Source organism: Macrobrachium nipponense, chromosome 18 (genome assembly GCF_015104395.2).
Source record: "Macrobrachium nipponense isolate FS-2020 chromosome 18, ASM1510439v2, whole genome shotgun sequence".
Classification (NCBI taxonomy): Eukaryota; Metazoa; Arthropoda; class Malacostraca; order Decapoda; family Palaemonidae; genus Macrobrachium; species Macrobrachium nipponense.
Genome location: NC_087211.1, coordinates 74,521,424 through 74,545,423, shown reverse-complemented (window position 1 = coordinate 74,545,423; position 24,000 = coordinate 74,521,424). Strand labels below are relative to the sequence as shown.

The following is a 24,000-nucleotide window of genomic DNA, read 5'->3' as shown; positions in this document are numbered from 1 at the left end:
ATGTATAAAAAGATAAATGTATCTGTCTCATATGTATATAGTATCATATATATATATATATATATATATATATATATATATATATATATATGATCATATATGAAACGTTTCCCTGTTAAAAGAAAGTCATATATAGATAGATACACAAAGGCAGTACTATACTGTATGTACCAATACACCATATAAATATATAGACATACATGTGTGCATTATATATATATATATATATATATATATATATATATATATATATATATATATACATACATATATATATATATATATATATATATATATATATATATATATATCTTTGTTTAAAATTTTTGTTTCTTTTCCAAGCTACTTTCATTTACTTGTTATACCGGCCTCTTTTAACGTTCCGCCATCGGCCAGAGCATTTCGTCGGCGCAATCGAGATATCTGTACAGACGCTGCCCATGAAACTCGGCTGAGGCCCGTGAAACTTTCACCCATGGCCGGTGGTGGCCTGTGTTGATGGCTGACGCACGATCATGGCTAACTTTAACCACAGATAAAATCAAAACTACCGAGACTAGAAGTCTGCAATTTGGTATGTGTGATGGGTGGTGAGTGGATGATCAACATACCAATTTGCAGCCCTCTAGCGTCAGTAGTTTTTAAAATGTGGAGGATGACGTACAGACTTTGAAAATCCACTTCAATAGTTTTCTTTTACAGGAAACTAAAAGCCTGGTCTTTGATCATTCGGAACTTTGTGGATTTGAAACCATTGGATTCAAAACTCTGAGGACTCGAAACTATGAGCATTCCTAACTTTATTGAACTGGGGTTTTCAGGGATCAGAAACTTCTTCAATTCTTTCCGTTGTTCAGAGCTCTGAATCTTCAAAGCTTCGAACGTTCAAATCTTTAAACACACAGAACTTCGACAGTTCGAAACTTTGAACAGTCTTCAGAGGTTCAGAAACTTCGAGAGCGGAACACTATGTTTAAGGCCCACGAAGTTTTTTCGAATTTTCCAGTTTTGGTTTCGATATACTGAGCATCCGAATCACTGGAGATTCGGAGGTATTAAATGTCTGACTTTTCGGAAATACAAATCCGAACCTCTTGAATATCCGGATCACCGAAGATTCGGAACTTTGAACGTCGGGATTCGAGGAGCGCTCGTAAAAAGTTGCTGCGTGATCTACCTTTATAATACAAAAGGCCTTTTATCCGCAAGTCTCAATTGTTCGTCTCGCCGAGAATCATTGTTGTGAACTTTTGGGTGCGTTCTGTTGGCTAGATATCTGGTTCCTCTGCTTGGTTGCTTCACCGGCGATCACTCGTGAACAAAGGACGTTTACCAGGGAATTTCTTTACAGTTAAGCATTCTTAGGAAATGCGATGACCAACTGTTGTGTTTTTTTTTCTGGTGATTTTTTTTTTTTTTTTTTTGGAAATGCAGTGAGTTTTTGTAACTGGTTTTATCAGTATTTGGGAATGTAATAGTTTAGCTCCTAATTGTTTTTAAATGAAAAGTTTTCATTTATGTTTTGGAAATGTAAGTTTAGATCGTTTTTTTTAAATACATGTCCTTAGTATTCGTTGTTTTGAAATGACAAATTTTTTACAGTTAATTTCATTGGGAGTGGTATGTTTAAAAATCTATTTTTTGATTGCAAAATATTTGGTATTTATTTTTTATTAAGGAATGCAAGGAGTATATTCACTGTCCCGGAAATTCAAGAACGAATGTACTTTAAATAGTTTTATAGAGAATGTGATCGATGTAATACCGGTATTTTTCCTTGAAATTTTTAGTAAATACAAAAAACCTTATTTATTTTTGTGAGTTTTGGACATGAAATGACTTTGAAACTGATATTTTCATTTGGAGCCGACAGGGCTTTTTAAATATATATACATATTTTATTTAGTATTGCTAAAAGTTGCGTTTAAATAATTCCTGAAATCTTTGTAGATGCAAAGGTTTTTACATTCACTTATTGGTATCAAATTGGGAAAGCTCCTATGAGATTCAGGGTCTCTGTAACACGGTTTTTTGGACTTTGCTCCTTATCAAAGCATCGGATGTAGCTGAAAGTTGACATATGTATATTTTACAACCACACACAAATTTTGTCAGCATTATCAATAACCTAAACCCGATAGTTTTAATTTTTATAGAGTAAAAATGATCTAGCCGACGCCATGGCCAATGATTACGAGCCAAGAGTCGAAAAACATTCATTACGTAAGCAAGGTAAACAAACACCTTTTGAATAATGTTGCCCCGCCCATCCACCAGACAGAAATTCCATCGGCTCTGAAACCCAAAGACTTTATGAATGGCGGAACGATACATAGGTGTGGGTGGGGGTATCAGCGATAGCGTAGTAATACTACTGTAGCAGTAGTGCCGCAACAGTATAGCAGTAATATACATGAATTAAACGTTTAGGCCAACTGCTGGGATCCTTGAGGATCATTTTGCACTTCTTGCAACTACTCGAGAAATGAGTTTTTATAGCCAGAAGTTAAATTTTCTAATCCAACAATACCCATGGTAGCCTTCAGTGTTATCCTGAATTATAACGAGGCGAAAGTGGGTGGAGCCTCATGAAGTCACCATTCTGACGATAATTATTGGTGAAGGTTCAAAGCCAATATACGGTACCGGCTATTTTTTTTTTTTTCAGTAAATAGGTAGATAGCCAATAAATAAAAATTGCTTGACATTGGATTTAGCAGTTATCAAATCAAGCTTGTCTGCTATGTTTTTGATAATTACCAACTATTCCCTACATCTTGTCAATCTGATTGTGACCTATAAAGTAGACTGTAATTTCTTTGGAAACTTATTTTGGGAGTTAGACTAATAATCGAAGTGGTTTTGTATTTATTAACATATTTTGTTGGTTTGTTCATTATGACAATTATCAGTGGAGAGGTTCTAGAGTTCATAAAGGTGTACTGCTTTGCTTGTATTTAAATTTGTATCTCATTGTTGCCAGAGGTTTAGCCTTCGTTACGTATAGCCAATCATCCATCGAGAAAGAGGGAAGAAATGCTGTCATAAGTTACGCAACGAGGTGCGTCGAAACCCTTTTTCTCTGAGTAAGGTTGGCCCGTCTTTCAAAACAAAAAAGGTCACTTTTACATTATAAGTACCAAATTTATTCAACCTACGTAGTGCAGAATACACTCAAAATTTATGTGTTGATATAATATGCATTCTGAATAAGCATTATATTTATGAAATGCATAGATAAAAAGTTATTGCGAAAAAAACCGTGTTACAGAGGCCCTGAATCTCATAGTAGGACTTGATATCTCATCTTGCCACAAATAGTAATTCCATTTTACTTATTGTTTATTTGTGATCTAGTTCAAACTTGGCTAGCACAATACCTATTAATTGAGAATATCTTAATTGAGAATATCTTAATAAATATTCAGTGATAGAGTGACCAAGTGTGATACAATGGAGAGAGAGAGAGAGAGAGAGAGAGAGAGAGAGAGAGAGAGAGAGAGAGAGAAAAGTCTTAATCTCATGTGTGACTAATGATCATTTCATATTGAAACCATATTATCTGAAGCAAGACTCGACAATTAATTTAGAATTTCAGATGAAATGATGACCAGCGAATAGCAAAGGTGATTAGTGACATATGAAACACAAGGAATAGGAGAAATGAATCGTACGAATGGAAGATGAATATTCATTTACTGGGAAATGTTCTTTCATATGAGCTATTAGAATTTGTGAAGACTGAATGAGATCACTTACGTAGAGTAAATGTTTAGATAAGTTTTAAATGAGAAAATAATGTTTCTCTCTCTCTCTCTCTCTCTCTCTCTCTCTCTCTCTCTCTCTGTATATATATATAATATATATATATATATATATATATATATATATATATATATCTACGTGTCATCTCCTGTGTCGTGCAAATGCCTCCCATCCGTTAGCAAATAATTAATTATCTAATAATATTCTTACCTTATCCGTGGATTTTGGGCATCTGTCATGATGCGAGTATGTATTCATTCACCCAGGGGGTGCTTGTACATTGATTTATTAATTTAACAAGTGTTTAAGTGGATTCATATTACAGACAACATGGTTAAACACGGGTGTATTATTTGCGATACTCTAACCATTCAAAAAGAGTGCTTTCATATTCTATGCTTTCAGTGATTAATTTTTCATTTCTTAGCTTTTCCAGAATTATTTTTCATATTATTTCGTATCGTTCACTTTTGTGGCGAGGTATTTTTGTTAGCCATTCTTCTTTTATTCATGCGCCAGTCCTGATTGGATGGTGTCGGAAAACTGTAGATGAATGTTCTTGCACACGATTCAGCTTTCTCTCTCTCTCTCTCTCTCTCTCTCTCTCTCTCTCTCTCTCTCTGTGTGTGTGTGTGTGTGTGTGTGTGTGTGTGTGTGTGTTTTTAGATGGCCTGTGTGTATATCTTTCTTGAATTTATACTTGCAAGTAGGAAACATACGTAGTCATATATATATATATATATATATATATACTATATATATATATATATATATATATATATACATATATATATATATATATATATATATATATATATATATATATATAACACACACATTTGTATGGCACACACACATATACAAATATAATGTGGTATCATATATATACATTTTATAAGATACATATGTAATTGTAATAGCCACAATGCCCTCTTAACTTCTCGAATTCCTCTCGATTGTCACTCCCAAAGCCTTGAGATCCAAGTGCGAGATATATGAAGAAGAAATTATGACGTCCCTTAGCGGAAACGTACCCGGGTCCCATAATCACAACGAGGTCACGTTTACACATGACTTTGTTGTGATTATGGGATCGGGGTTCGTTTCCCACTACGGGACATCATTAAATTGCTTCATATATCTTGCACTTGGACCTTAAAGCTTTGTAGTGACAAGCGAATAATAATTAAAAAACAGGAGAATTCGAGAAAAGGGCAATGTGGTTATTACAATACACATATACCATATATATATATATATATATATATATATATATTATATATATATATATATATATATATGATGATATATATATGTATATATATATATGTATATATATATATATATATATATTTATATATATATATATATATATATATATACATTAGTGTGTGTGTTTTGTGTGATCCTATGGTAAGGGTGTAAGAATACTACCACAGTAGGTCCTGCATGTTGTAAAAGCAGACTTAAAAGACAGATACTGCCGCGCAGTCTTACGTTTTAGTAAAAGGCCAGGCCCACCGCCAATAACTGTGGAAATTGCTGCCTTGCAGTCGTACTTTTTAGTAAAAGGTTAAGCCCACTGCTAGTAACTGTGGTTCATGACAGCAACGGCATGCGGTCGTAAAAACCCCTTTTGCCAACAATAAACCATGCCTGGTGATGCCTCTGATAGAAGGCAGTGGAGAAGGCGCATCAGGCAACCGACCCCTTAATGTAGGGATAACGGTGGGAAAGAAGAAGTGTGTGTGTGTTGTGTGTGTGTGTGCGTGTGTGTGTGTAAATATTTGTGTGGGTGAATTTTAATATCCTCAATAACATCATCTTAACTCATTTTAGATATGCTGAGTGCATCGTCACTGGAACCGTTCGGTAATGAGAATGAATCCTGCTTCGGATGATGAAAATTTCTTCATTTATTCCCAATTTTGACAGGAGACTTAGTGATATATCTGTCCAAAAGGCATGGGAGGAAGTTGGAATGTAAAGACGTCATTGTGGCTGTTAAAATACAAATTTAACTGGTAAAAGTGACCAATAGATTCTTATATATATATATATATATATATATATATATATATATATATATATATGTATATATATATATATATATATATATATATATATATATATATACTATATAGTATATAGTATATATACACACACACATGTATACATATATATAGTATACACACACACAACATATATATATATATAAATATATATATATATATATATATATATATCTATATATATATATATATATATATATATATATATATTACTTCTAGGGCACAATTTTTCACGGATACAACATTCATTGAATAGAATGGTTTTTCTTTTTCACTGTTAACCAGCTTTTTTGAAATTGCTTCATATTTTCTAATTATTTTCTTTACTTCATTGTTCAGGTTACTAATGGACACATATAAGGGGTTCTTCCATATACTCCAGTATTTTTACACGCTGACAGCTGCTTCGTCAACCTATACGTATATTGACGTTATCAAGCGTACTGATACAAATATGTTGTTTGTTTAAGATTAAGCTGGCCTTGTGCCAGCACGGGCTCTTGCTCACAGAGAAGCCCGTAATGATACAAATATTGAGCTACATGCGTTTTGTGACGTCATGAGGACGGAAAGGTAGTACAATTGCCAGATACCTAGTTTTAAGTATTTTCAAAAGACTATAGTGAAACATAAAATAAGACAAATAAATAAATATGTTAACAACAGAAATTATTTGAAAGTAAGTTATTATATACACATTAATACATAAATTTATATTAATTACATATATGTTTAATTTACTGAAAGTCAGTGTGCGCTCCTGTCCGCGTGTGGGGGTTTTGTTCCACGCGGTTGAAGGGCTGCCTCCTACACGAGGGCAAGGATCGGTCTGCCTCACGTTGGATGTTAAGGCTGGGACGTTGCATGGCGATGCTGACTGCTTCTGATATCAATAAACGATTGTAGTTGCCTTCCTTGTGCATTATTTTGGTGTTTGTGAGAAGTTCTTGTAATGATGGTTTTTTATTGTGGGTATCCACAAAGTGCTGATGAATGGCTCCTTGGTTTCTGTGAGCCTGCATGCGACGTTTGTGTTGTGGTTGTGTGTCCGATATAGCATTTTTGGGGGACTGACATTGCTCGTCAGCACAGACAAACTTGTACTCTATATCAGATTCAAACCTCTTTCTCCGTCGATGGGGCCAGTACTATTTTTCATTATCAATGAGGCCGTAAGGTTTGGTTTGCAGTAAATTCTTGCTGTTATTTTGTTATATGGCGATAGGGGGGTGGTTCCTCTTCGCAGTATACCAGGATGGCTTTCCTTTCATCTTCGTGATGTTTGTTGTATGTTTATCTGATGGTATATCACTATTTCTTTGTCTTTGTCTTGTGTTTGTTGTCCTTCGGGGTCGGGTTATGGAAAGCCTCTAATCTCTTTTGACAACTTGCTGGGATCATGTCATCTGGGTAGTCGTTTATTATGTATGCATTTACCACAGATCGTTTATATGCATCAGCATTCTCCTCTAGCATTTAAGCATCTCCCAGCGTCTGTCTTTTCAGTGTATACGGTGGTATTGTATTTGTTGTTCTTTTGGGTCACAGTACGTCCAAGAAAGGGAGCATCTTCTCATCACTTTTTTCTACCGTAAAATTTAATGTAGAATTTGCTTGGAGTTTATATACTAATTCTTCTATGTCATTTTCGCCCTTTGTTGTTATAAAGATATCATCAATATATCTCCCATAGATTCTGGGTTTTGGGTGTTCCTTGAAATGTGACCTCTTCTGTGTGTGCCAGTATGCGTTTTGCGAAAAGAACCCCAAGGGAGGAATCCATTGCTACGCCGTCCTTTTGCCGATATATTTTCGCCCCTATGTGAGAGGAATGGGGCTTCCTTTGTACATGCTTCCAGCATCTCTTTTAAGATTTTTTCGGGTATCGGTAATGGTGGTTTCTCCGAGCGGTATATCTTGTCCACGATGATTTGTATTGTTTCATACACTGTACGTTAGTAAATAAACTTTCAACGTCCAGGGATGCTATGGTCTTCGTCGGGTGCGGTGTCTTGCAGTAGTCGATGAATTCTGTCGATGATTTTAGCGAGAACGTTGAGGGAATGTACGGCGTTATAATTTCGTTCAATTTCCTAGCCACTTTATACATGGGGGATGTCATTTGGGATATAATGGGCCGTAGTGGTTTCCCTGTTTGTGGATCTTGACTGTGCCGTAGCAGTATCCGGGTGCAAAGTCTCCGATGATTTTTTTGGAAAGCTTACTGTTCTCAGTTCTTTGTTCGCTTTTTCTGTTAGTCTCATCATTTTCTTTTTGAGGTCATTGTTGGCTCTTTTTTTAAGTGGCTGAAACGATTATTATCACTGGTTAACAGTGAAAAAGCCATCTATTCAATGAATGATATATATATATATATATATATATATATATATAATATATATATATATATATATATATAATATATATATATAGATATATATATATTATACAAAAACAAAATATTTACATTATATATATGATGTGTATGTGTGCGTGTGTGTTGTAAATGCCCATATAAATGAAACATACGGAAGAACGAAAGAGCCTTATATTTCTGGAAGTATTTCCATCCATTTACGATCAGTTATTAGTTTGGTAAATACACAGGAGAACTATTATAGTCGGAGTATCTTAAACTACCGTCTTTAGAAACTCCTTATATAAATAGTTGTCCTGTATAAAAACAAAGCTATTATTGTTGCCAAAGGGATGGCAAATAGCTCAGAAAATATAATGGTCTTTTGTCTTCCTTTTGTTCTATTAATATGAATCTTTACTCTCTCTCTCTCTCTCTCTCTCTCTCTCTCTCTCTCTCTCAACACACACACACATATATAAATATGTCTGTCTGTGTGTATTTGTTCATATAATGTATTTTCACATTTATATACATATGTATATATGCATACATATCTATATTGTATACACACACACACACACACACACACACACATATATATATATATATATATATATATATATATATATATATATATATATATATATATTATATATGCATTATACCTGTGATCTCTTTTCCGTGTGTCATGTTTCTTCCGCAGGGTGACCTCAATTTCATCCCTTGTTCTCTTTCAGGCGTGACCTCTCTAGGAATGTTAGTCTTTGCTGCCATCTATCATCTCTCTTTTTATGCATGACCTCTTCGATCTCTGACCTCGTCGTCCTTGACCTCTCCTCCTTTACCCGTGGTCTCTTTTCCATACCTGACCTCTCTTCTATACATTGAGCTCTTTTTTCATCTGTGACCTCTCATCCATCAGAGACAGCCATTCACCCAGTGGCCTCCCCTGCATCTACACCTCTACTCCTCCCCCCCCCCCCCCCCCCCCCCTCCCCTCTCGCCCCCCCCCCCCCCCCCCCCCTCCTGTGACCTCTCTTGACGTGGAGTGTTGGGAGAGCGACGGCGCAGCGCATTCTACGAGGAGGGAGCGAGCGAAGTCGTTTATGCAACAGCGAGTGTTTACAAATAGAAGACGACCCGCGAACAACAGAGGCCAATCTATATTTGACTGTTCAGGGGCGTTTGAATGCTGTTGCCTCACTTGAAAGGAAAACGCTTCAATTATACATCGCTTCAAAGGAATCTGAATGCACCTTTCCTCATTCTCTCTCTCTCTCTCTCTCTCTCTCTCTCTCTCTCTAATATTTGTTCTTTCGCTTACACGTCTGTATCTGTAGGTATTCAGTCGTCCCTTGAGCGTTTTTCCTTTCAACTTTTCCCAATCCCTGCCCCCTCCTCTCTCTCTCTCTCTCTCTCTCTCTCTTATTTACCCTCTCTAATAAATATCTATTGGTATTCAGTAACCCGTCCCTTTATTCACCTCTCTCTCTCTCTCTCTCTCTCTCTCTCTCTCTCTCTCTCTCTTTTATTTACCCTCGCTTACATGTATCTATTTGTAATCAGTAGCCTGTCCCTTTATTCGCCTGTATCTCTCTCTCTTATTTACCCTCGCTTACATGTATCAATTTCTATTCAGTAACCTGTCCCTTTATTCACTCTCTCTCTCTCTCTCTCTCTCTCTCTCTCTCTCTGTGTGTGTGTCTCTCTGTCTCAGTCTCTGTTTCTCTCTCTTTTATTTACCCTCACTTACATGTATCTATTTCTATTCAGTAACCTGTCCCTTTATTCACCTCTCTCTCTCTCTCTCTCTCTCTCTCTCAACCCGCAAGCAAAAGGTATTTTCTTGCCAGCGCTTCTAAACTACTAATGACTACCTTCGCCTTCTCCTCCTGCCGAGAGAGTAGCAGGATCTGCCTGATCTTAATAATAGCCGGGGAGGAGGAGGATGAGGAGGAGGAGGAGGAGGAGGAATAGTATCCACAATTCAACAAAGCTTCCGGATAGCGTTGTTTTCTCTTGCATGCTGCCGGAATGCTGGAGACGATTCAAGTGTCGGGAAAAGAGAAAGATGTTAATCGCCGTTTAGCGTTCCTCGTTCCTTTAGGAGAGAGGGATCAGATGAGAAGGGAGTATACTATGTATATATATGTAGAGAGAAGAGAAGAGTAGAGAGAAGAGAGAGAGAGAGAGAGAGAGAGAGAGAGAGAGAGAGAGAGAATGTGTATATACATATACATACATACGTACGTACGTATATACATACATCCAGAGAGAGGGAGAGATTGTGGAGGGGAGAGATGAACATCTGATATATATCGGGTATAGAGAACGTCTGATGATTGGGTCTACCTGCTTGGAGGTGCCTGATTGAAGGATTACCTCGCCGAAGCCCTTCCATTTTCAATCATGATGTGGTGGTATGTATTTTGTCGGAATACGGATCTCTCTCTCTCTCTCTCTCTCTCTCTCTCTCTCACACACACAATCATCTGATCGTCATGGCACTTAATTCATTACATGGGTGAGCATTGACACTGCAGGCGTAGGGAGGGAAAACGTATATTTACTTGCTCAGTTAATATGGAACCTTGGAGAGAGAGAGAGAGAGAGAGAGAGAGAGAGAGAGAGAGAGAGAGAGAGAGAGAGAGAGAGAGAGAGAGAGAGAGAGAGAGAGAGAGAGAGAAGGAAACAGTTGCTATTAGGATTTAAAACGAATAATTTTTACAATTGACTGACAAAGTGGGAGGAGGAGGTTGTGAATAATTCTGATTCAGCAAGTCACAGAGAAAACTTTTTTTTTTTTGCGAAATACTTTTTTTGATTGGGAGCTTCCACAGGAACCCAGTCCGATGAGTGAGCATCGGATTGGGACTATGAATGTGCAACTTGCAACTCTTAGTTTTCCTGTAAAAGAAAACTATTGAGATGGCTTTATTGTCTGTCCGTCCGCCCTCAGATCTTAAATACTACTGAGGCTAGAGGGATGGAAATTGGTATGTTGATCATCCACCCTCCAATCATCAAACATACCAAATTGCAGCCCTCTAGCCTCAGTAGTTTTTATTAATATTTAAGGTTAAAGTTAACCATGGTCGTGCATCTGGGACCGCTGTAGGTGCCAACAACACAAGCCAGCACCGGGCAGTGGCTGAAATTATCATCGGCCGTGACTGAGGGTTTCATGGCCCGTGGTTTAGTGTCATACAACATTATATGCTGTACAGAAAAATAGATTGCATCGAATGTTCTTCAGCGCATTTTTTAGACCACTGGTTATTTAAAGTCACGGCTTATTTCTCTTCGTTTCCGAAGTCCAGAAGGTGATCAATCTTTCTTTTTGTTTACCTCTTTCATCCTTTCTACGCTCAAGTTGAACCCCCCCACCCCCAACCCCCTTATCCCATCACCAGAGTAGGGGTTTCTCGGATGTCATTTCTATTGGAGGCCTAACTGTGGAGGATTTCAGGCGTGTTTATTTTGAGATGGCAAATGTTAAATGCAAGGAAGACAGAGAGAGAGAGAGAGAGAGAGAGAGAGAGATAAACAAGGAATATTTATTCATAGGTCTTCAATACCATAATAAGCTGACATACATCATAGGAGATGCACGTGACTTCAGTATACTGTAAGCGAATACCAAAGGCAAATGACAGGCAGAAGAAGTTTAGTACCAAGCGCTTTCAAGTTTCGTTTCAAACTGCATCTCATTTTTACTTAGTGCCCCGACGATGTGTTAATAAACGTGAAAGCGCTCGGTACTGAACTTCTGCCTGTCATTTTCATTTGGTTTATATATGTATAAGAGAGTTACTGAGAAGTTAATGAAGTTTTAGCCTCATATTTAAGGGGACGACATATGCTGTCTCGTGTGATTTGCAACTTTCTGATTAACAGCCTTTCGCTGCTGGTCAAGCCACGTGATTAGCGACCAGTCAGTGGTCGCCTCTCATGTTTAGCGACCAGTCAATGGTCGCTTTCATGTTTAGTGATCATTCAATGGTCGCCTCGTTTGTTTAGCGACCAGTCAATAGTCGCCTCGTTTCAATATCGACCACTCATTCCTTCAAGCAGCGTTTCCCAGGATCGTCACTTCTCAAGTCTCGATGGCTTCCATTCATTAGCGAGGCTGACTAATTCCCTGCCGTAACTCTCTCAGAACTGGGGCGAAGATTGGACCAAGTTGTAGAGAGAGAGAGAGAGAGAGAGAGAGAGAGAGAGTGGGTGGCGAATGATAGCCATCCGGGCAAGGAAGGACCTCTGGCATTGGCATGATAGTTATTGTTTCCATTACTGGAAGCGAATCCAGTTTATGATCTATTCTAGGCAAAGGATTTCCTTTTATTCATGCATGCATACATACATACATCATACTTTCGCTTTCTCTTCAGTGAAAAGAATGCGCTGTCTCACACGCTTTCACACATGCGTGCATAAAAGGGCATATTCCTACAATGCTTTAGTTGAAATGATTGAATTTCATTCTTGCGTCATTTATACGAGTACATCCCATATTAACTTACAAGAATGAATAAGAATGCAAAAATATACAAGGTCATGCCCAGGGTATGTATGTATACTTCTGTGTAATCAGAAATGCGTACATACATGCTTGTAAGCAAACATACATGCATAATTTATATACATAGATATATGTTTATACATGTATGTATATATAAAAATGTGTATATATGTATGTATATATAAATCTTTATTTTATATATATATATATATATATATATATATATATATATATATACTATATATATATATGATAGTGTGATGAATTATTTGACAGATAACAGAGAGAAATATCCTCTGGAAAAGGGACTCCTCTAGGAACAGGCACACCAGAAATAAAATAAGAGAAATTTCCTTTCGAATTTGCGAAACATAGAGAGGAGGTTCGCCAATCCCCGAGCCAATCAAAGAAGCAAAGTTAGCACGGTGGGGAGTTATCAGTTATGGATATTCTCCTCTCTCTGCTCTCTCTCCTCCTCTCTCTCTCTCTCTTCTCTCTCTCTCTCTCAGTCCTTTGATGAGCAAATAAGTGAAATAGATAATTATGTTTACTCTTTGGTAAGTCTGTCTGGTTTTTTTTGCTAATACTCATTTGAACAAAACATAAAAGAAAAAAGCTAACTGAGTATATTCTCGTCCCTCTCTTCTCTCTCTCGCTCTCTCTTCTCGTCTCTCTCTCTCTTCTCTCCTCTCTCTCCCCTTTTATCAAGTTTGAACGCCTATTTATCTTGGGAAACAATATACTGAATCAACAACATTAGGTGCGATGATGGCATTCAGCTTGTCAAAGAACTTTTGAACGCTTATTGTATTTTTGTTTTTTATTAAGTAATAGTAATAATAATGGTTATATTATTTGGAAAATTGTAACACAATTGTATTATTTGTACAAAATAATCAGTTTATCGATATTAATTTTGGATTGTGAATGTACAATAATTTTATTTAACGATTTTTGTGAATGTCTCAGCAAGTAATAACTAATAATAATAAATAATAATAATAAATACAAAAGCGTGTTATTCCGAAGATGCATATAATGGCCCGAAAGAGCCAGCATGTGATTGGTTTTTGCTACTTCTCTCGCCACCCTCTCTGTCTGTCCTCTCTCTGTCTGTCTGTCCTGTCCTGTCTCTCTCTTCAATAAGGAACGAAAAGGCAAGGAGAACACTGCGCCGATGGAAATCTTCTAATGGATTGCTTTCCCGATTCTATTCGGTTCATTTCCTGCGTCTTCCTAAGCTATTCTTGGGCTGGCTAATATGGATTTTGCTCTAGATTGGTAATAAGGTTAGTACAGTTTGAATCCGGTATTCCAGCGGTCGCTGTTCCTGGCTTTAACGTTCATTATTTAACCTCCCTGGAATCGTTTGATTGGAATTTCGTTTAGCATTATTAATCTTCCGAGGAGCTTAAAGAGATTTCGTTGATTGTTGTTTAACCTCTGGATCATTAAGTTTAGGAATTTCAATTTATCATTATTAATTCCCTAGGTAGCTTAAAAAGGAATTTCGATTTCGTATTGTTAACCTCTTGATCGTTAACTATTGAATTTCGTTATTTAAACTTTATTCATTCCTAAGGTAGCTCATTTTAAGAGAATTTCGTTGATTGTTGTTAACCTCTGGATCGTTAATAGAAATTTCGTTTATCATTATTAATTCCTAGGTAGCTCAAGAGATTTCGTTGATTGTTGTTAACCTCTGGATCGTTAATAGGAATTTCGTTTATCATTTATTAATTCCTAGGTAGCTTCAAGAGGATTTCGTTGATATTGGTTGTTAACTCCTCTGGATCGTTTCATTAAGGAATTTTCGTTTATCATTATTAATTCCTAGGTAGCTAAAGAGATTTCGTTGATTGTTGTTAACCTCTGGATCGTTAATAGGAATTTCGTTTTTCATTATTAATTCCTAGGTGGCTAAAGAGATTTCGTTGATTGTTATTAACCTCTGGATATAACTTTCATTGGTTGTTAATAAGGTTGACATCGATCGGTTTTAACCTCTGGATGTAATTTCCATTAACTGTTAATGATAATTTCGTTGATCGTTTTTAACCTTTGGAGGTAATTATCATTGGTCGCTAATGAGAATTTTGCTGATCGCTTTTAAACCTTGAATGCAATTATTATTACAGTGGATTCATATCAACCGTGCATCTGATGTCTAGGCCCGTCCGCTTACTTACCGATGTTCCTGATTGGCCTGTTTGCCTAAGGACAATCCATGGGCAAGGAAACGCTCAGTCTCTCTCTGCGAGAGTTTGACATAGGTCAGGATCTATGTTCCACCTCTCATTAGGGCAAGGGGGGAACTTTTGGAAAACGACTAGTTCCTCAGGTAAAGTTGGTTTTCCGCGGAACCTGACTTCCTTATAGTCCCTGCTCATGTGGAACTCTCGCGGAGAGACTGAACCAGCTTCCAGTTCCTATGATCTTGCTTAATCAACAGCCATCAGGAGCGCCGTAAGGGATTGGCCCTAGAAACCATCAGAATGCACCCGGTTTTTGATTGCGAATCTACTGTAGTGGCCAACAATGTTTGAATGTGGTTGGTATCGGTAATTGGTAACGAGAATTGTGCTGATTGTTATTAACTTTCGAAAGTAATCGCAGTAATTGCTAGGAAATTAAAATTTTGATGATCATTAATAGCAAAGGATTAATGATCAGCAGTGGGAATTGTGGTGATCGTTATCGGCGCTGCCCTTCATGTCTCCCCTATACCCTCCCGATCCCATACCTTCCCCGCCCCGCCCCTGCAAGCTGGACAAGCAGGTTTGCAGGAGGAGGGTGGATGTGTCATGTCTCCCCTACGTTCCTAATCCCGCACCTTCCCTTCCCCCACCTGGGCGGATCGAGCAGGTTGAAGGATGGATGGGGTGGTAATATGTTCCATGTCTCCCCCGTTTTTCAACCCGGACCTTTTGTTATTAGTATATAGATAGATTGATAACCTTCAAGTATGATCGATATTGGAGATTAGCTATACTCTGTTTTTTTTTTTCTTTTTTTTTTTTTCCATCTTTGTCCATCCGCCCTGTGGTGTTTTCGTATGGTAACACTGGCGTCCCAGGGCTTTTAGATAGTTTCCCGCTATGTGTAAGTTTTAGGCTAAATAAAAGGATATTCTGGGTGTAACATTTGCAACTGAAAAATGTTTTAAGATTTAACTGTAATGCGAATTACCACCGTTAATTAATTTCGAAATAGGATAATATTGTTATTAATGTTTGAATGTAAGCTGAAATGTAACTATCTAAAGCCCCGGGTAACGCAGGTGGTTTACCTATAAAACCACTCAACACGCACGCCCCAGGCGGATGGAACAGGTGGGGATAAAAAAAACAGAGCAATAGTCCCAGACCAGTTTATCTTAATTTGTGATTACTGATGAACATTATGAAATCAGTACTTGTGATTGCAAATGAGAATTTGACTGGTTATTGATAACGTTTGAATGTTAAGCTACAGTGGTCGCTCTGAAAGCTATTAAGCTCTGAGATCTTTGCTAATGCGATGCTAATTGTTTGTTGCTAATATTTGATTGCTGCCAAGTTTTAGATTTAGACTCCCAGAGTAATGCCATTACACTCTCTCTCTCTCTCCTCTCTGTGTGTGTTGTTTTATGCATTCTCAATAATATTTATCGAAGTTAAAGACATACACACACAAATACAGATACAATCAACAAACAGTCATGTCTGGAACAGAAATGAATTTCTGATGCACCTTGGAATAAAACCCTGGTCTATCAATTGAAAGGAAGGGGCGCTGCCAACTTAGCCACCCAAATCATTAAAGACGTTGGAACTTGAGTACCACTGTATACCTACTATCCATTTCAGGGACGACGAATCATCGTTTTTCTCAAATATCTTTCAAACTAACTGTTTGATTGAAATGGTACTTTGACACACTGTACAAGACACCCTCCCTGCAAAATTTGATTGATGTAGTGCATTGCATTGGCAAATGGGCGTTTAGATAAGGTGTTTTACCCCGTGACTTTACATAGTGTTTTGTTAAGCATCGCCGACCTATGAACCCAATCTCGAAGTGGAAATTAACCCAGCAGAAGTGAATAGCGGAGAGCTCTAAAAACTAAGGTAGTAAATCGCATTACTTTAGATGAAAACAACCAACGGAACATATAAAAGCTACCTCCAAGGCCTGTATAAGTTTTTTTTTTTTTTTTCTAAAAACTGAAGTACTAAAATTATGATCATAGCGAGTGATTTTAACATCTAAAAGGGCGAAAGTATCCTCAGTCTCTTGCTCTTTGGTGAATTTAATGTTAGTTTTTAGAGCTCTCCGCCATACATCTAGCTGGGTTAATTTCCACTACGAGATTGGATGTTTTTACTTGAATATTTTAACCAAAACAAATTTCTTACTCCCAAAAAAACTTTTCTAGTAAATGACAGTTAATAAAATTTGGCATGTTAATTTTTCTGATCCCTCTCTGGAAATTTCATGTTTTCCTAAGATTTGACGATGTACGCTACAATTCCATTTACCCATTCTGACCTTCTTACATCCAAAGCCAAACAAATCATTGAAAAGGAATTTGGTTTTTTAAAACTGAATTTAATTCGTATTAATCCACTTAAGATTGGCGGCTTTTTTTTTTTTTTATTTTTTTTTTTTTTTTACCTATGAAGGACAACCCGACAGACTGTTTTTATGATGGTCCAATTTTAAATTTGTATAAAATTGTTTTTCCCATAATGCCCAAGATGTAATTGGTTTCAATTAAGGGAAAATGTTGCGGGTCCGTTATTACATCTACTCAGGTTTGAGCTCCAGTTTAAGCTACAGAACTGGCTCACGTATTGCTATCCCTGAATTTTCTAGCATTATAAATCATACCGCAAAATGCAAGATCATTATTAATAAGAAACATTTTTCCATTATTGGAACTACCAAACAATCTTCCTACTCTACTTAACGACCCTTGAGCCGTTGTTTATCAAACGCTATTCACCCTTTTTGAATGCCAACGTGTCTTCTTCTCCTTTGCACTTGGCCTAAGTGCTTTCTAGGCATGCTTGAGTTTGTGGTCTCACTTCGTGTTTCCCTTTCTTATTTATTAGTTTTTCCTCATTTGCATTGTTTTTCAGACTGTAATTACTGTTTTTAATCTAGTATGTATTTTGAATTGATAATTTATTTAGTATTTTTTATATTTTACAGACCGATGATGTGTTTAAGTAACACAAAACTTTTCTTATAATAAATACCAATTGTATTACTGCTGACTGCCGTTTGCTTTGGACTCCTGTTTGCTGATACATACATACACACACACACACACACGTTTGCTGATACATACATACATACACACACACACACACATATATATATATATATATATATATATATATATATATATATATATATATATATATATATCGAGCTACAATGTCCTTTAATATCTAATTCGCTCTACCTCGGAATTAATATATTTTCATATATGCTTAACCGAAGGGGAATTTTTTCTCGATAATAGACTTGCCTGGACCAGGGCGCGAACCCATGGATACTTTCAAATCCAGGAACGTCAGTGAAGCTTTTACCTACTACACCACCGCGAGAAGTGGTTAGTAGGTAAAAGCTTTACTGACGTTCCTGGATTTGAAAGGATCCATGGGTTTGCGCCCTGGTCCAGGCAAGTCTATTATCGAGAAAAAATTCCCTTCGGTTAGTTAAACATATATGAAATATATTTTAATTCCGAGGTAGAGCGAATTAGATATTAGAGGACATTGTAGCTCGAATATATGTATATGAATCACGGAAATGTGATATGACTTATATAAGTATATATATATATATATATATATATATATATATATATATATATATATATATATATGTGTGTGTGTGTGTGTGTGTGTGTGTGTGTGTGTGTGTCTGTAGAATCTACTGGTCATTTTTTACCAGATATAATGTAATTATATATAATAGCCCCCTTGCCCTCTTAACTTCTCTAATTCTTTGCTCTTTTTTTTCTTGGATACGCATGTCACTACAAAGCCTTGAGATCACCCCCCCCCCCCACCCCCCCGAGAGCAAAGCATTTGAAAAGTTAAGATGGCATTAGGGCTATTACAATTATATATATATATATATATATATATATATATAAATATATATATATATATATATATATATATATATATATATATATATATATATATATAGATAATTATATATATATATGTGTGTGTGTGTCTGTAGAATCTACTGGTCATTTTTTACCACGATACATATGTAATTATATATAATAGCCCCATTGCCCTCTTAACTTCTCTAATTCTTTGCTTATTTTTTCTTGGATACGCTTGTCTACAAAGCCTTGAGATCACCCCCTCCCCCCCCAAAAAAAAAAGAGCAAAGCATTTGAAAAGTTAAGATGGCATTAAGGCTATTACAATTTTATATATATATATATATATATATATATATATATATATATATATAATATATATACATACATACATAAATATTATGTATATAAACAAGAAAATGAGACAATATAACTGTAATTTTCTAAAGTTATGGAAGGAAAAAATGAAATGATATGCTACGTCGATCGTCCCACTTACCTGACTTGCCGACGCCATCCGTCCCGAACACGGCTATCCTGATGGGGTCGGTGTTTGGTTGCAACGAGGCCCTCCTGCTGTTGCACGTCACGATGGACGCCCGGCGGGACTGGCCCGGAGGTGCCAGGAGCCCCATGGAGCTGGTGGCTTCTTCAGGCTCTCTGTCGGAATACCCCACAGCTCCCTCCATTTCGGAATCGGGCCCCGCCCCCTCCGTGTCGTCGGAGTCCCCCTCGGTCTCGAGCCCCCTGGGAGTCTCAGCCTCGGTCTCGGATTCCTGGAAGTCGGATTCCTGGAAGTCGGACTCCTCGGTCTCGTCGAAGACCTCGAGACCGCCGTCTCGGAAGGCGCTGAGGGAGGCGCCGATGTCGTACCCTCGGCGTCTCCGACTCTCGCCGTGCCGGAAGCGAAGGCTGGTCTTCTTGGTCTGGTTGTTGACGGCCTTGGAGAGGCAGTCGCAGAAGGGGAAGTCGTCGTGCTCGCAGTAGAACCCCTGGGCGCAGCCCACCTTCTCGTCCAGGCAGTGGCAGAATGGGAAGTCGTCGTGTCCGCAGTCTAGGAAGGCGTCGCTGTCGACGTCCGACGGAAACTCCTCGCTCCTGACGCTGCCGCTGCTGCTGATCGAGTAGTCGCTGTTCTCGCTGCTGCTTCCGGGACTCGAACTGCAGGACTCGCCGCTGTCGTTCCTCTTCAGGATGCCCCGGATCGCCTCCACCTTCAGGGAGACCTCGTGGCCGACGCCGCTTCTCGCTTCCGCCGTGGGGCGGATGTCGGTTTCCTCGGTAACCCTCGAGGTCAACTCCGACCGGAATTCCTCCACTTTGAAGGAGAACTCCATCGTGGTACCCATCTCTGTTCGCTTCAGGTGGTCGGGGGTGGCTCTGGAATGAGGTGCTCCTTCACTTTCCAGATCCATAGATTTCCAGCTGGGCGCTCATTTTAGCAGTTCTCTGATGTTATTTGGCCGGGGACTTATTTGCCATGGAAAGTCCTAGATGCCTCACATTGTAAATTCCTTTGAGGAAGTAGATCTATGTCGCTGTTGGTGCTATATCACCGTTTCTCCTGATGCTGAAAAAAGAAGAAAATATACCTCCATTAACAAAAGCGAAGATTACAAATAGTTTATTTTTTTACAAACTTGTTTAAATATATATATATATATATATATATATATATATATATATATATATATATATATATAATATATATATATACACACACACACACACCTCGTAAGTAATGCCTATTTGCATACATTTTTATTCACTCGTTGTTTTTATTCCTTTGCTATTTTTATTCGTGTTTGACAGCACTTCACTCTTGGCTTTGAATTTTCTTCAGTCTTGCTTAATGCTTATTGATTCCGTGAAATCATGATTATTTTTGCTACACAGACTTGTTGGATTACTCAAAATACGTATGCGAAAAAATGAATAATGAACATTACTTTTATGATTTTGTATAATAATGATATGATTGGAGAAACAAATCCACAGTTATGTAAATGTACACTCATAGATTTAAATTTAAAAACAGTAAGGATAGCCTTCTGGAAATCTCTTCGGTTCCCCTTATCAATCTCAGAGATTGATAAGGGAAACCGAAGAGATTCCCGAAAGCTATCCTTGCTGTTTTTAAATTTAAATCTATTTACATTTACATAACTGTGGATTTGTTTCTCCATTTGAAGACTCGTGCTACTATGAGTATTTTATAATGATATGATTGCTTATATAACCCGGCATTGCAAGTGTATACCAATAAGATGAAAACTATGCTGTATAGAAGATTCTGTGATAGGAGTAATAGTAAATAGAGTAACTTACGTAACCCAGCTTCTTGAGTATATGTATAGTAACGAAGATTTTACTAATTATTAGAAATCACGAAAGCAGAGGACTGATCGGATAAAAGGAGCCGTTGACTGAAGACGGTAGGCCTTTTACCATGCAGCAGACAACAAGGGTAAAAATGAAGCAGGGTAATAGAACAGGTATGAAACATTCACAAAATATTCACTTATACACTGACGTATGGGCAGCATTTCTTGGGGAATCCCAAATATATTACTGTGTCAGAATAATAGGTGTTCAAAGGAAGTGTTAAGTTCTTGTAAATGTGTAAGTGTAAGCCCGAACGCATTTACGCTTCTTAAAATAAATGCTTTTTTGTGCGTAGATGCGTGAGATGTATTTACGTATGATTACGGACATGCTTATGCGAATTGTTTGTGTGTTCCGTCCGTTTGTGTGTAAGCCCACACCACATGCCCCAATGTAATTGTTGAAACGAAGACTAATTTGTGTGTAAGCCTTAAATACGCATACAAAGGTACTTTTCACGGGAAGTGTCTGTATGGTTGCAAACGTGAATTGTATATTCATATATTTGTTCGAAAGAAATTTAACAAGTTTTTTGGCTTTGTATTGCGCTTGAAAAGAAAACAGAGGTAGTCTGCATTCATACAAACAAACACACAGACACACACGTACACGCAAACGCACAAACACGAGAGAGAGAGAGAGAGAGAGAGAGAGAGAGAGAGAGAGAGAGAGAGAGATCTGCTAAGATCTGAGGCACGTGGATATCGTATTATAATAAAAGGAAACCCTTTCTGATCGAGAATAATGTTTCTTTTGTGTATTTTTACCGGGAATAGATTGTCAATAAAAGACTCTATCGTCCGGTAAGAGAGAGAGAGAGAGAGAGAGAGAGAGAGAGAGAGAGAGAGAGAGAGAGAGAGAGAGAGAGAGAGAGAACGACCCATCCATCAACATTATTTCTTTTGATGATTGATAATACAGATGTTTGGATGCATGGATTTATTTCTGAGAGAGAGAGAGAGAGAGAGAGAGAGAGAGAGAGAGACCCATCCATTGACAATATTTCTTTTGATAGAAATGTCTGGTTTCATAGATTTATTTCTAGGAGAGAGAGAGAGAAAGAGCTCAACTACTTAATACCTGTTGCCAACCGCAATACGGTAAGCAAAGATGGAAGGGGAAAAATAAATTATGATAATTGATTGATTCTCGCAGAGACATGACACATAGTAATGGTCCTTCAAGGAAGCCTCCATTGCGATGATTGACCTACGTACGTCTTGATTTATTTGACACGACCTTCGCTTGCTTAAGTGATCACCCGACACTTGTCTTAAGTGTCATTGTTTGGTGACGAGTGTAAATGTTTACAAGGAATGATGTTCCATTTAAGCTTAATGTGAGTCGCACATGCATTGGGGTTCATTCAAATGCAGGAATATAGAGTTTCGTCACTTCGCAGTCAAAACAGAGGAGCTTTACGTATAGAGGCTAATGATAACTTCATTTGGAGGTTTGCGCTACTTTCCTGATGTAATCTGGAGAGGGTTGGGCTCCTTCTAAAAAGATTAGGCTTTCTGTGAGTAAAGCTTTTATAAATATCTGTTCAAATATAATACATACATACGCAGCACACTCACACACAACCATATATATATATATATATATATATATATATATATATATATATATATATATATGCAGGAGCTAGGTAATATGTCGTACCTCTAAGTGAATGGGGATACAATCCACAATGATGTAAAACCTTCCTTCTTATTTTAAAATAAAATATATTATTTCTTGTACAGCACTTACAGTTTTCGAACGCATAAACAACAGCTGATGGTCGCAAGCTATAAGTTTGCTGTACAAGAAATATATTTTTCATAAAGCTACAGAAGGATTTTACATCATTGTGAATTGTATCCCCATATATATATATATATATATATAATATATATTATATTTATAATGTATGTGTATGTATTAATATAAATATACATACACGCACACACACGTATGTATGTATATATATGCATATTAGATACAGACACACACACACTTATCCCGCGGGTTCAGGTCTCCTTCAGGAGAACCTCCATCCAACACCACTCAGAAGCAATTAACTTCAAAAACCTCTCCGCCTTTATAAATTCCCGTGGTGGGAGATAAAGCCCCTTTTATATTTTAAAGACACAATCAGCTTTACTCGGAAGCTTTTTTTATTTTCTTCAGGAAAAGTAGGGGTAGGATCTGCTCCGCCGCCCACCAGCAATTATCCGCTTAGGATCCAGGGCGTTGGGGGCTGAATGCAATTATTGGCCTTCCCGTCGTCACGCCGCGCCGCTTGCATAACCATGAGGTATTTAGACTCCGGAGGGAATGCCGCCGGCGCTGCTCTTAAGGCTAAGGTGGCAGCCTAGCCAGCAGAGAGAGAGAATAAGAGAGAGAGAGGGAGTTTTGCTAAGATCTGAGGCACGTGGACATCGTGTTATAATAAAAGGAACCCTTTGTTTTCGAGAATAATGTTTCTTCTGTGTATTTTTACCGGGAATAGATTGTCAATTAAAGACTCTATCCTCCGCCAAGAGAGAGAGAGAGAGAGAGATGACATGGTATTACTTAGGGCCCTTTCACACTATGCGATTCTTGTCGGACCAAGATGCGATTGCAGTGCCGTATCTAAATGTGACACAAAATTGAGCAAATCGTACATTTGTCCGACTGCCGCACAAAGTGATCCAATTTTTGACAATTGCTTCCAGTCTGCTCTCAGCCTGTAGTGGTGACTAGATGGACAGGAAGAGAAAATGATTGTGTCTTATTTATATCATTAAGAAAAAGA

General features: G+C 37.6%; 1 protein-coding gene across 1 annotated transcript in view; it reads right to left on the bottom strand.

Annotated features, from left to right (window-relative positions):
• LOC135197186 (uncharacterized) overlaps positions 1 to 20,397 on the bottom strand; it is a 162,157-nt gene extending 141,760 nt beyond the window's left edge. The window contains exon 1 of the mRNA XM_064224180.1: positions 19,330 to 20,397. Coding sequence (XP_064080250.1) covers positions 19,330 to 20,245 — 916 coding nt within the window. The 5' untranslated portion in view covers positions 20,246 to 20,397. The remainder of the gene's footprint in view (positions 1 to 19,329) is intronic.
• Between the last annotated feature and the right edge of the window lie 3,603 nt (positions 20,398 to 24,000).